The sequence below is a fragment of the Aotus nancymaae genome, unplaced genomic scaffold (genome assembly GCF_030222135.1).
Source record: "Aotus nancymaae isolate 86718 unplaced genomic scaffold, 86718_ANA_hifiasm-v0.15.2.pri h1tg000041l, whole genome shotgun sequence".
Taxonomy (NCBI): domain Eukaryota; kingdom Metazoa; phylum Chordata; class Mammalia; order Primates; family Aotidae; genus Aotus; species Aotus nancymaae.
In genome coordinates, this window is record NW_026988455.1 from 21038881 (window position 1) to 21053111 (window position 14231).

Here is a 14231-nt window from a genome sequence, read left to right on the forward strand (position 1 = left end):
TTGATGTGTATCACTCTTTATCTCTTCCCTAGCCCTCCAAGCCACAAAATTGTGGTGAATGGAAAAGAATGTGTAAACTTTGCCTCATTTAATTTTCTTGGATTGTTGGATAATCCTAGGGTTAAGGTGAGTAGCACATAAAGCTGAAGTGGACAGATAACATTATGATTTAAGAAACTGGACATAAAAGACAAATACAGGCCAGGTGTGGTGGATCACTTGAGGTCAGGAGTTCAAGACCAGCCTAGCCAACATGGTGAAACCCCATCTCTACCAAAAATTACAAAAATTAGCTGGGCATGGTGGCACACACCTGTAGTACCAGCTACTGGGGAGGCTGAAGTGGGAGAATCTCTTGAACCTGGGAGGCAGAGGTTACAGTGAGCCAAGATGGTGCCACTGCACTCTAGCCTGGACAACAGAGCAAGACTCTGTCTCAAAAAAAAAAAAAAATCAGAGTATTGGAAAGGCCTATGCAAGTTTTTCCCATTACTTTTTGTCTGACAGAGTTGTGAGCCGGACCTAGACAGAGGGAGACAAGACTGTCTTATGAGGCTCAGTGTTGAGCAACAACCACAGATCTGAACAGGCCAGACCTGGGGAATAGTTGGAGAAGGGTTTAGGAAATTGCTGTCTCTCCTATTGGGATTGTGGGCCAACAAGCATTTTCCAGGAAAGACTTAGGCCCTCAAATGCAGAAAAGTTAACTGGTTTAGAGAATCAGGCTAATACAACTTTTCCATGTTTTAAATCATACCTCTGTCTTTACATATGTCTTGTCTTTATATTCTGTTAGAGCTGTCATAGTTCTGACAACAAAGTGGAGGGAGAAGGAACTATGTGGGTTAAAAAATAGGAAATGTTCGTTTTGAACTCCTAAAAGATAAATGATTAAAGTGTAATTCTCTAACTTCAATCAAGGCAGCAGCTTTAGCATCTCTAAAGAAGTATGGCGTGGGGACTTGTGGACCCAGAGGATTTTATGGCACATTTGGTAAGTTTCTGTTGTGTTTTATTTTTCAAACGCTGCTTTCAATAGTTAAGATTCTATTTTAGGCCCATCACAGTGGCTCACGCCTATAATCCCAGCCCTTTGGGAGGCCGAGGCGGGCAGATCACCTGAGGTCAGGAGTTGAAAACCAGCCTGGCCAACATGGTGAAACCCCGTCTCTACTAAAAATACAAAAATTAGCCAGGCATGATGGCAGATGCCTGAAATCCCAGCTACTTGGGAGGCTAAGGCAGGAGAATGGCTTGAACTCTGAAGGCGGAGGTTGCAGTGAGCCAAGATTGTGCCACTGCACTCCAGCCTGGGTGGCAGAGCGAGACACCATCTCAAAAAATAATAATAATTAATTAATTAATTAAAAATTGCTCAAAGGAATTTATTGCTGAAAATAACATTTTGGCTTACAAAATGTCGCAATGTGGGGAAAGTAAAGCAAGGGAAATATCTTCCGACTTCCATCCTCGTTTCCATTTCTGGATCTTTGTGCATTTTTTGCTTTAATAGTTAAGTTTTTTACTTTTGTGTTTTTTTAATGTAAGGGAGCCTTACTATTACTCCTTAGCTGGTTTGGTGGTTACATTAGTTGTCTTGTAAACAAGTCGTGAGGATTAGTGTCCAAGAATCCTACAGCTGGAAGAGATCTTTAAAATCTTTAGTTCTATCCCTAAAATTAGAAACTGGCCTGGGTTAGTGGCTCACGCCTATAATCCTAGCATTTTGGGAGGCCGAGAGGGGAGGATTGCTTGAGCCTAGGCATTTGAGACTAGCCTGGGCAACATAGTGAGACCCCGTGTTTACAAAAAGATTAAAAAATTAGCTGGACATTAGTATGCACCTATAATCCCAGCTACAAAGGAGACTGAGGCAAGAGGATCACTTGATCCCAGGAGGCTGAGGCTGCAGTGAGCCATGTTCACACCACTGCAGTTCAGCCTGGAAGACAGTGAGACCATTTGAAAAAAAAAAAAGAAGAATAGAAACCAAGTATCCTGATTCCCATTCTTGATGGCAAGTTCAAAGAAATGAGCTCATATCAGATCCTCTCATTTTCCTCTAGTCTAATGCAAACAGGGGTTATTTGCTTGGTTTTTAATTGGTAGGGAATTATTTTCTTGCCAGGTAAACTAAAAGAGTCATGTTTTATAGGGTTGTTGACTGTAATCTGATGAAGGCTTTCTTTCTGTGACTGTTTGCTGAGGTAAAGGAATTGTTTTCTTAAAAGCCTCTCTGTCTGATGGGTTTTATTGACATGTGTAACTTGGTCCCTGCTTGAGTCTTGATCTGGAAAGACAGATGAGAGACTTATTGCCAAGTCCAATGTGATAGTTTCAAATCTTCAAGACAAGTTTTCTCAAAACTGTCAAATATATTGTTAAAATAGCCCAGTCACCTTTCCATTTGGATCACCTGCATAATGGCATGCTAGATGCTTCCAAACATGAGGTCTTTAGATTAATGGGTTTTAAATTAATTTTCTTGATTGGGTAATTCAATACATGATAGAAACTTCAAAAAGTATACAGAGATAGACATGGGAAATCTAACCTCAGGTTCTGTTTTCCCCACTGCCATCCTACCCCCTTAAAAAGACAAGCTACTATCAGTAGTTTCTTGTTAATTCTTCCAGAGACCTTTTTCCAGCATATGTGAACCACTTCCACACATGTATTTTTCCCCCATTCTTAGAAAAATGCTAGCGTACCATACACATTGTTCTGTACTTTGCTGTTGACATGACTGTTTTAAATTTAAACTGGATTTGATCTTTCTGGTGTTTAAATGGGCTGCCAGAGGCAGTATGATGAACGCACAGTTGTGGGTTGGATCCTCTGAAAGCCACATTATTGGTCACTGAGTCATCTTTATCCTAAAGCTATAGGTGAAGGTGAAGGTGAAGGTTCAGACAGACTGTGGCTTCTGGACAAAGGTTGCAAGGTAATTTGCAGTGGGATTGTTTTCAAACAAGACACCAAATCTACAACTTAAAGTAATGTATAGTGTTTTCTGAGTGCATTGTCCTTCAGATAACCAGGGTTTTAATCATTCTTAACAGTTGCCCGTCTTTACTTGTCACCTTCTTTCCTTTCTTTAAATATATATATTGCCCATATTTGTACTTTTTTGATTTCTGACAGGATTTTTCTCTATGTCCGTGTTCATTCTGGAAGCAATAACTTGAATTATTATAGTTTTATTAAAATATGTTGAAATTTTAGCATTAGATACAATCAGAGAAGCTACTTGAAGTCATCTAAGGCTAAATTTTATATCTAAAATACCCTATATAATTAAATTATTCTAAATGTGCAGGGGATGTTTGCCTTTTGCACCAAGCAATAATGCAGACATGAAGCCCTGTTTCTCTTGTTTACAGTTGCTTATGTATTATTGAAGAGTTTAATTCCAGGTGTAGAAGCACTTTCCCTGGACTCCCACATGATTGCTTTTAATATTGTCTTCCCTGCCCCCCAAAGTATTACATTCAGGCATCTGGTTTCAAAGCACACCCCTTGTAGCTTTCTTCTCAACTCTTGAAATAGTGAATGTGAATCACTTGTAAGAGTAAATTTCTTTATTAAACATTCTCTCTTGTTTATGATTTTATGGTAACATTTATGTTAAATAATTAATTCAGAAAAAGTAAATGGATCAATGGTTGAGTTAAGATTCATCTAGTTTTTTAAGGCTAAACAGTTCCCTACCTCCTAGAGGCCTGACAGGTAGAAAACTAAACAAGTTATTAGAACAGTTTCCTTAGGACTGAACTAGATTCTTCCCACCCACTGATGCTTATTTTAGAACTGAGCGATTGGTTTTATTGAGTTGTGGAGCCTTCCTTTCCTCTAAGGCCAGTGGGGCCCCAGGGTACTTAGGGTAGTGTCTGTTGGTGAACTTTTTGTTTGTTTCTTTCTTTGTTTTGTTTTTAGTACATTTAGGTCTTATTCACCTATGATTTATCTTTGGTCTGTTTTGCATATGTAATGACTCATTGTCTTAAACTAGGTCAGAAACAGTTGGGTGGCAAGGTTTCATTATGAGAGATAATAGCATTTAATTGTGTTCCAGAGCCAGTCTAAACAGTTGTTCATTTCAGTAGTTTATAAAAATATTTGGCTTCTTTGTTTTAGAACAGTCAACTGATCCGTGACTACCTGTTCCAGTAAGAAGAACATTTGGTCATAAAATTCTTAGATCTGCCACTTCTTACCAGTCATGGGATCATGGTTTTCTCAGGTGTAGGTAGGAACAGTCATTGCTTGCACGCTTTAGAACAATTTGGTAAGGATCGCATAAGATACTGCATGTTTTGAAAACATGAAAAACATTTGACCCTATATGTTCTAGTGAGTACCTAAGGGCTATCATTTATACTCTTAAGAAGAAAACCTATCCATGTCTCTAGGGATTTTTTTTTTAAGGACAGTATGTATGCAAAAATATGAAGGCCTTAAGAGAAAACATAGTTTGTTTCTAAACTGTCCTGAACTCAGGTATTTTATAGTGTTTTCTCTGGAACACAACCAGGAAGGCCATAATCTCTCCTCCTTGTGAGAAGCTGAACAAGTGGCTCTTATTAGAAGATAGTCTTAACTATTCAGAATTCAGATAGCTTAATTAGAAGACTGCTTAAAGTGTGACCAGGCTTTTGCTTTTAAAATAAAACCTTTTATTCTACAAATATTGATATAATTAAACCTTAAATAGCATATTGCTTGTTCCAGGCAGTGTTCTAAGTGTCTTATCAGCATTTAACTCATGCGGTCCTCCTACTAACCCTTGAGGAAGGTAGAACTGTTACCCCTGTTTGACAGAGGAAGGCACCGAGGCTGCCCAGGGCTGAACCCCCAGGCCTACCTACAGTTTGAGCTCTGTGATGTCCGAGGTACGGAGGCCTCCTGTCCCCGAGGCTCTGGTGAGGGAGCCAGACAGGCAGATAAACAAGTGTAAGAAAGTGCTAAGGGCTGTGAGGTGTGCGGAGGCATTCTAGGATGCCTCCCTCCATGGCCACTTCTTTACCGTGTTTATTGCTAACAATGAATTGGAGAATATAGTGCTTTAGTTTTATTCCATGCAAGTCTACATTTCCAATTAGTGAAATGGATCATACACACAGTAGATATGGACATCAAAAGTCGAAGAAAAGTGACTGCCTTTGTAGTATTCCTGCTTGCTGCCTCCCGCTCCGTTGGACTGAGAGTTTCTTCATCGCACAAAGGCTCATCAAGAGAAACAAGTTCTGCAGTTATCCATATTTACCTATCACAAAACCTGCTTTGCAAGGCTGACATCAGCTAAAACCCAGCGTCTCTCGATAGAAGGAAAAGACTTGTCTGTTTGAGCTTTCAAGACTACACTAGAACCAATAAGTCATTGATTTATTATTGAGAGATTCTTCTTTGCACTTTATGGCAACTGTATATAAACAGTTATGAGTATACCTAATGATGGAAAAGATTTGTAACATGCTAATCTTCATCAACTAGGTAACACATTCTAAAGTCTTGAAACAGGGTCACACTCAGTTTTGCAGTCTCATTATCATCAATAAAAAGAGTCATTTAGAGCCGAGAAGTCTACAGAATGACTTAAAATTCCTTTTGTGTTTAGCAAAAATAGTTTGTATACATAGCATGTTTTCTTTTTGAAGTGGAGATACCAAATGAAAGCAAACCGCTGTGGCCTGGGTTGTCCTTCTGGCTGAATTGTGAAGGTTTATGGCAGATATTTTCAATTAGAAACACCATTATAATTTGAAGGAGGCCTCCTACCCGGGAATGTGAGAAGTGGCAAAGTGATGCCTCTCAGAGAACAGTAATGAGGATGAGAAGGAAGACGTACCCGAGAGTAACCCGTGCTCGGCTGCTTGGCTCCTTTCCTCTTTCTTGCTAGATTTTGCCTGAAACCTGTTCTGATAGCATCTCTCCTAGAGGGTGGCTGTCAAACAAGGGATCGCAGCCGTGGATTTCGTGTGATTGTAATGTCAGAGATCTGAGACTTGAAGATCAACTGGGACATGTTCTTCTAAACTCTGTGTGTTGTCGTAAAGTCCCACATTTAATATTGGTATAGTGAAAAGTGTCCATTTTATAAAATAACTATAACTAATTGGTTTTGGAAATCAGATGATATTGACTGTGTTTATATATATTTTAACATACAAGTAAGAAGCATGCCTCATATTTTATCACTATTTGATAGCAATGGAATTAATGTTTTAACAGTTCTGTAATGTTCTTTAGGAAGTCTGTAAATACACTGCCTCCTGCCAGGCCGTCAGCCCTCTCTACTGCTCCAGCTCAGGAATGCCCAGACTGCCTGCCATTGCCCATGCTTGGGTTCTCATCAGTAGATACATCACGACTCCCTCATCCTGGGTCTTAAACTCCAACTCTGTAGCCTCTGATTTCCCTCCTTCTCCCATAGCTCTCTAAAGCTGGAGGGCCTGGCCGCTTCTAGCTCTCCCCACACAGGGCCTGTTGTGAAACTCTGTTATCTAGTCCTCCAGGCTTGGGTCTCGCCATAGTTAAAAGAGCTAAAGGAATTTTTAAAAATTCCTTTCCCTGCTTGATAATGTCTCATTTTAAGACTGCTTAAGTTTTAAGATTCTAAGCTAGCCAGTGGCCTCTTTATTTTAAGCATCACTGGTACTCCATCCCAGGGCATGAAGCCTCAGGGTTCAGTCTGAGAGGTGAAAGGCTATAACAAGGAACCATGATTTAAGAGGAAAATAAAACATGTACATCTAACAATTATAATGTATCCTCATTATTATGTCAAGATTCTCCTTACGGTGCTTCTCTAAAAGGACTACATTTCCTTTTGTACTATAAGTTTGAATTCTTCATTGCACTTATAAGAAATTCAGACAGAAACCCAGCTCCAGAAGGTGATGGGAGGTGCCACTACTAAGTGCTGACATAGATTGTTAGAGGAGTGGTCACTGGAGTTCTAATAAGTGTCACTGTCTTGACGCAAAGTATACAGGGTTCTTTTTGCTGAAATGCAAACAGACATTAACAAGTTAACATCAGACATGGGTGAGGCCTCAGTGGTTTTGGTTGAGGGCAGTTAAAGCAGGGAAACTTGGTAGGCCTTGAAGTCTTACAGTAGAGTGATATCAAAGCAGAACTCAAAGTTGGAGCTGCCCCAGTAACACATTTTACAGATAGATGAGTAGCTGATTTAGTTCATGTATTTTAGAAGTAGTGTGGGCCTAGAATTATTTTTATAGATCTTATATAATTTATCATTTAAAAACAATTCCATTTTGGCCATAAGGTGAAAGTATTGATAATTATACTGCTTGTGTTCTTTTATTTATTCTTTAGTAGCGAGAAAGAATTACAAGACAATTTAACCATTTCACTTTTTTAACTGAAATAGATGTTCATTTGGATTTGGAAGACCGCCTGGCAAAATTTATGAAGACAGAAGAAGCCATTATATACTCGTATGGATTTGCCACCATAGCCAGTGCTATTCCTGCTTATTCTAAGAGAGGGGACATTGTATTTGTGTAAGTAACCTTTACCTAGTTTTCTAATAGCAATTTCTTTGAAATAATACTGATCGTCTTAGAGAAATACTTCATTAGAAGTTATCTGCATAAAATAATATTGCTTTTTGTTGTTTTTCAAGAAGTAGTCACCTCACCAAAAGTTTCAAAATTTGTGAAACCTTCACTTAAAAGATGCTTAAAGGTGTCTGTAGTCATTTATCTGCCATGATAATTATTTATCGATGTCCAGATGAGGACAGCTGTCTGCCTTTGTGTAGCTCTGGGGCTGTGTGGTATCCTAGTCCGTGATCACTTAGACTGCCTGGCAAAGTCTCTCCATGTCTCATCACCCACTCACCCCGTCTCCTGGTCTCAGCTGGTCTTGCTTCCTGGCTTATTAAGATAGAGGACCCATGGCTTGGACACTTCCTTGACTACCTACAAGTGGATCTTCACACTCGCATGCGTGTCGTGAATGCCTGCTACCATGGTTTACTGTGAAGGGAAAGGGCAGAGGGCAGCCAAGCAAGGGCTGGCAGGGCTCAGGCTGCTGATGAAAAGGCAGAAGCTTCTGCTGCACCAAGCCAAGCCTCTGTCGTTCTTGGAGTGGGCTAAAATTTGGGTCTCAAATTTACTTTTATTTCCCTTTTTCCAACACCATAGCGAGAGTAATCTTTTAAAAATGTAAATCCTATCATGTCACACTTCATTTAATACAATATGGAGCTTCTGTTATTCCTAAAATGAAGACACAAGTCCTTTGTATGATCTTGTGAGCTCTGTACCACTTTTTCAGGCTCATTTTGTACCATTTTCCCCGAGGTGTTTAAGCTATAGCCTTGCCAGTCTTGTACGCTAGTGTCCTCTCACTTCAAGGCCCTTGCAAATGTTCATAACTCTGACTAGACACTGTTCCTCCTCTCCTCTCCTCTTTAATTCCTTCTTATCCTACACATAGGTCACCTCTGCGGGGAAGGCTTCCCACACCTCTCAGCAGGTCAAGACCCCTGCTGCATGTGGACAAAATCTTACAGCCAGAGAGAATTTATTGTCCTTGCTTATCCTATTATCTCACAGTAGCACCTAAACTGCCTGTCAAGGTCACCCTGCTTCTCAAGCCTCCCTCCCTCGCACAGACACACACACACACTCTCACACACACTCTGCTCTACTCGCTTGCTTCATACTTACTGTACTTTTGTAGAACTTGTAACAGTTTATAATTTTATATCTGTGTAGTTATTTGCTTCTGTTTCTTGCTGGGAGCCCATTACTTAGAATGGTATATATCATTTAGTAATGGTCAATAAACACTAATTCAGTAAATGAATGAAAGGAAGCCGGAGCTCACAATAGGGGTCCAGGTGCCCGTATGGTAGAGCCTGGCCTCCCTTGAACCCTGCACTGGCCTCTTACTTACCACTCACTGTTGGAACTCTTGCTTGTGCAGCAGCAGAACTTTCTATCACACTTACTGCAGAACTGACTCTACCTGGGGCTTCTGGGGGTACATGTGACCCATTCCTCACCATAGCCCTGCAACAGTCTAGGAGCACTACAGCGAATGTCCTGGGTCTAAGTAGTGTACTAATATGACCATAAAAATGAACTGAAAAAAATAATAACTATAAAAAATAATCTGAAAGACTCATCACAAACTGGAGTGCCGTTGACTTAAAGTGTTTCTAGGTTTTTAGTAAAAGCAGAGTTAGAGACAGCTGCAGTGTCATTCAGTGTCACTTTAAACACAAGCACCCCACTATAAATTCTTTTTGAGTTTATGTCCAGAAAAAGTATATGGTTACTGCTTCATTTGGTAAATACTACATTGTCTTTTTGTTTTTTTTTGTTTTTTTTTTTGAGACGGAGTTTCGCTCTTGTTACCGAGGCTGGAGTGCAATGGTGTGATCTCTGCTCACCGCAACCTCCGCCTCCTGGGTTCAGGCAATTCTCCTGCCTCAGCCTCCTGAGTAGCTGGGATTACAGGCACGCACCACCATGCCCAGCTAATTTTTTGTATTTTTAGTAGAGACGGGGTTTCACCATGTTGACCGGGATGGTCTCGATCTCTTGACCTCGTGATCCACCCGCCTCTGCCTCCCAAAGTGTTGGGATTACAGGCATGAGCCACTGCGCCCGGCCTGTCTTTTTGGTTTTAACTGCTAGGAAATATAGACTAAATTCACTTCCATGTATTATGCCCAGTGTCCTAAAACTTCAGTTTCCAGTAAGTTGCTGACCTGTTTAGTGTGCTACATAATTTTAAATATTATATTCTACCTGAAATGCGTCTGAGTGTAGGAGTACTAGAGGTAAACATGGGGTTTGGTTAATTGGTTTTGATAAATTTGTCAGGCATAGACACTGTCTACTGCTTCATTTCCTTCCTTTCAGTAAACAGTGTTAATCCTTTGTGCTTTGCTAATAGTGGGTCTCAGTACAGTGGTCATTCATGGCCTTAAATCTGTCCTATCACTCCACTAAGTCTGTGTTCATGTTACTTGACAGATCTTTTTAAAATTAAACTTTTTACATTCAGATAATTGTAGATTCAAAAGCACTTGTAAGAAATAATACAGAAATCCTGTGTACTTTTTACTAAGTCTCTTTCAGTGGGGACCTCTTGCAAGACAAACAGTTTAAAGGCCAGGATATTGACTTTGTAATTGTCAAGGCACAGAACACTTCTGTCACCACAGGGATCCTTCATGTTGCTATATCCACATTCCTCCCACCTGCCCACTCCTTAACCCCTGGCAACCACTAATCTGTTCTCTATTTCTATAATTTTGTCATTCTAAGAATATTATACAGGTGGAATCATCCAGTAGGCAATGCTTTGGGGTTGGCTTTTTTATTCAGCGTAATTCTCTGATGATTTATCCAAGTTGTTGCTTGTATCCAGAGTTCGTTCCTTTTGATTGTTAACTGTTACTCCATGGCATGAAGGTACCACCATTTATTGAACCAGTTACCTATTAAAGACATCTGGGCTGTTTCAGCTTTGTGCTATTTAAAAAAAAAAAAAAAGCTGCTCCAAACATTCATGTACATTCATGCTATGTGAACATAAGTTTTTATTTCTATGGTATACGTGCCAAGGAATGCGGTTGCTAGGTTTATAGTATTGCATATTTAGATTTTTCAGGAACTGCCAAACTATTTTCCATAGTGTCTATACCATTTTACATTCCCATCAGCAATGTATGAGTGATCAAGTTTCTCCACGTCCTCGGATGCATTTGGTGTTGTCACTGCTTTTTCAGCCAGTCTCATAGGTGGGTAGAGAAATTTATATTTTTCTGATGGCTAACGATGTTGAACATCCATTTATATTCATATTTGCCATCTCTTCAGTGAAATGTCTTTTCATGGCTTTTGTTCATTTTCTAGTTGTATGATTTGTTTTTATACTAATGAGTTTCAAGAGTTCTTTATACATTCTAGATCATAGTTCTTTACCAGATATGTGGTTTGCAAATACAAATTTTGATGTCCACGTATTCATTGCTAATATAGAGAAATGAAATGGATTTTTTGTGTGCTGATCTTGTATCCTGCAACCTTGCCAAAATCACTTAATTAGCTCTAGGAACTGTTTTTCTAGATTGCTTAGGATTTTCTATGCAGACAGTTGCCACGTCATCTGTAAATAGTTTTATTTTCTGATCTGTATACTTTTTATTTCCTTTATTGCCTTATTGCACTGACAAGAACATCCAGGACTGTGTTAAGAGTAGTAAGAGAAGACTTTCTTGCCCTGTTTCTGATCTTAGAAATCTAAGCATTTAATCTTTCACCAATAAGTGTAATGTTAGGTGCAGATTTCTTACAGATGCTCTTTATTACATCCACTTTCCTGCACCCCATCCTTTTTTTCTGAGCATTTTCATTGTAAATCAGTGTCAAATTTGGTTGACTACTTTTTCTGTATTGTTGATACAATCATGTGATTTTTCTTTTATGGTCTGTTAATGTGTAAAATTTTCTTTTTTAGTCTGTTAATAACATTGATTTATTTTCAAATACTGAACCAGCCTTGTATACCTGGAATAAACACCAGTTGGTTATGGGGTATGTTTGTGTGTGTGGGAGTGTGTGTGTGTCTGTGTGTATATACACATATATATATATATATGGCTAAATTCTATTTGCCAATCTTTTGTTAAGGATTTTGAATCTGTTCATGAGGGAGACTGTCCTATAGTATACTTTTCTTGATACTTACTTTGGTTTTGGTAGCAGAATGACACTTCATTGAATCAGTTGGGAGGTGTTCTGTCTTCTATTTTGGGGAGCTATTTCTATAGAATTATTTTCAATTATTTAATTGTTTGGTAGAATTCTTCCATTAAACCATCTGGGCCTGGAGATTTCTTTTTTGCAAGTACGTTAATTCTGATTTCAGTTTCCTTAGTATTTATCAGTCTATTCAAATTATGTTATGTTGAATGAATTGAGGTAGTTCGTGTTTTTCAAGGAATTGGTCCATTTCATAAGTTGTCAGATATTTATGTGTGGCCCCATTCATGGTATTTCCTTATTATTCTGATGTCTATGGAGTTTACAGTGATATACTCTGTTTCACTCTTGGTGTTGGTAATTTGTGCCTTTTCTCCTTTTTTCTTTGTTAGTCTTGTTAGAGGTTTGCCAGTCTTTTTGTTTTTTCTTTTCTTTTTTTTTTTTTTTGAGACGGAGTTTCGCTCGTTACCCAGGCTGGAGTGCAATGGTGCGATCTCAGCTCACCGCAACCTCCGCCTCCTGGGTTCAGGCAATTCTCCAGCCTCCTGAGTAGCTGGGATTACAGGCACGCACCACCATGCCCAGCTAATTTTTTGTATTTTTAGTAGAGACGGAGTTTCACCATGTTGACCAAGATGGTCTCGATCTCTTGACCTCGTGATCCACCCACCTCGGCCTCCCAAAGTGCTGGGATTACAGGCGTGAGCCACCGCGCCCAGCCTGGTTTGTCAGTTTTATTGATCTTTTTAAAGAATCAGCTCTTTGTTTCATTGGTTTTTCTCTATTGTATTTTTATTGTCAGTTCTGTTATTTATTATTTCCTGCCTTTTCCTGCCTTCTGCTTACTTGTGGTTTGTTTTGTTCTTTTTCTTGATTTTGAGGTAGGAGCTTAAATGATTAATTTGAAACTTTTTCTCTTTTCTTGTATGTTCATTTAGTGCTATGAATTGCCCTCTCAACACTACTTTAATTGTGTCTGACAGATTTTGATGTGTTGTGTTTTCATTTGTATTTAATTCATTTTTGTTTTGTTTTAAAAGGTAGGGTCTCACTATTTTGCCCTAGTTGGCCATGAACTTCTGGGCTCAATTGTTTCTTTTGCTTCAGCCTCCTGGGCAGTTGGGACTACAGCCACACACCTCTGTGTCCAGCTTAGACTTTCCCTTTGACCTATGGATTATTTAGAAGTGTATTGTTTACTTTTCAGGTGTTTGGGGACTTTACATTTGTTGTAGTTTGGTTTATGGCTAATACTGTAGTCTATTTTAGAATATGTTACATGGGCACTTAAAAAATGTGTATTCTGCTGCTATTCAGTGGAGTGTTCTATAAATGTCAATTAAATTTTTTTTGGTTGATGGTGTTTTTGAGTTCTTCTGTCTTGCTGATTTTCTGTCTAGTTCCTCTATCAGTTGTTGAGAGGGATAATGAAGTTTCCAACTGTAACTGTGGATTTGTCTGTTTCTTCTTTCAGTTTTATCAGCTGTTGCATCTCAAATTTTTTAGCTTTTTTATTTAGTGCATATCTAGGTATCTTTGTATCTTCTTAGCTTTTTTATTTAGTGCATATCTAGGTATCTTTGTATCTTCTTAGCTTTTTTATTTCGTGCATATCTAGGTATCTTTGTATCTTCCATTTCATCACTGAGGCTTTTTATTTCATTTGCTTCAGGAGTCTTCATGATAGCTCATTAAAATATTTTTATCGTGGCTGCTCTAAAATTATTGTAAAATAATCTTGATATCTCTGTTATCTCACTATTGGCATTTGTTGTTTCATTCTACTTGATATCTTCTGGTTCTTGATATAAGGGATATTTGATGGAAACCTAGATACTTTCATATTACGCTGTTGTAGTCCATGTCTAGTTTAAGCCATCTCTTTTATTTGGCTTTCTCTGACATGGTTCCAACAAGGGGTTGGGGGACTGCTGCCTCATTACTCTTCCAGGAGGTGGGACACTCCAGGAGCCCTACTCAGCCTCCATTGACACCATTCGGGGTTTCTTTGTAGCTGCTGGATGTTGGTGATAGTTCTGACTCTCCACTCGTCCTCCTCTGACATTGCCTAGGAGGAGATGGGGAGGGTACCCACTACTGCCAGGCACAGGTGGAAGTTAGGGCTCTCTGTGTGTTCTTTGCTGACACCACAATGGGGGTGGAGGGGGTCCACTTGTTACCAACTGATAGGAATAACAGGCTCAGCTTCCTACTTGGTCTTCCCTGACTAAGAGGTGCATCTCCTTGTTACAGCCTCTTGAGGATCAAAGTCTAGGTTCCCTGCTCAGCCTTTGCTGACAGGGATGGGCTTGGATACCGCCCATTTTTTCCTGTGGTGTTTAACTACAGTAGAATAGTTAGTATCTAAAAGTTTTCTGTCTAGCTGAGCTGCCAGTATTACTTTTCAGGGTAAAATAATGGCAGAGTAATGTGTCAGTCAAATCAGATGCCACTGATGGTGAGGCACACCAGAATTTTACA

At 39.3% G+C, this 14231-nt stretch overlaps 1 protein-coding gene across 2 annotated transcripts in view; it reads left to right on the forward strand.

The window, feature by feature from the left end:
* Positions 1 to 14231, forward strand: part of SPTLC1 (serine palmitoyltransferase long chain base subunit 1) — a 108271-nt gene that overhangs the window by 66384 nt on the left and 27656 nt on the right. For both annotated transcript variants that reach the window (XM_064361573.1, XM_064361571.1), the window contains 3 exons: positions 33 to 126; positions 922 to 994; positions 7394 to 7526. In XM_064361573.1, coding sequence (XP_064217643.1) covers positions 7432 to 7526 — 95 coding nt within the window. In that variant the 5' untranslated portion in view covers positions 33 to 126; positions 922 to 994; positions 7394 to 7431. The remainder of the gene's footprint in view (positions 1 to 32; positions 127 to 921; positions 995 to 7393; positions 7527 to 14231) is intronic.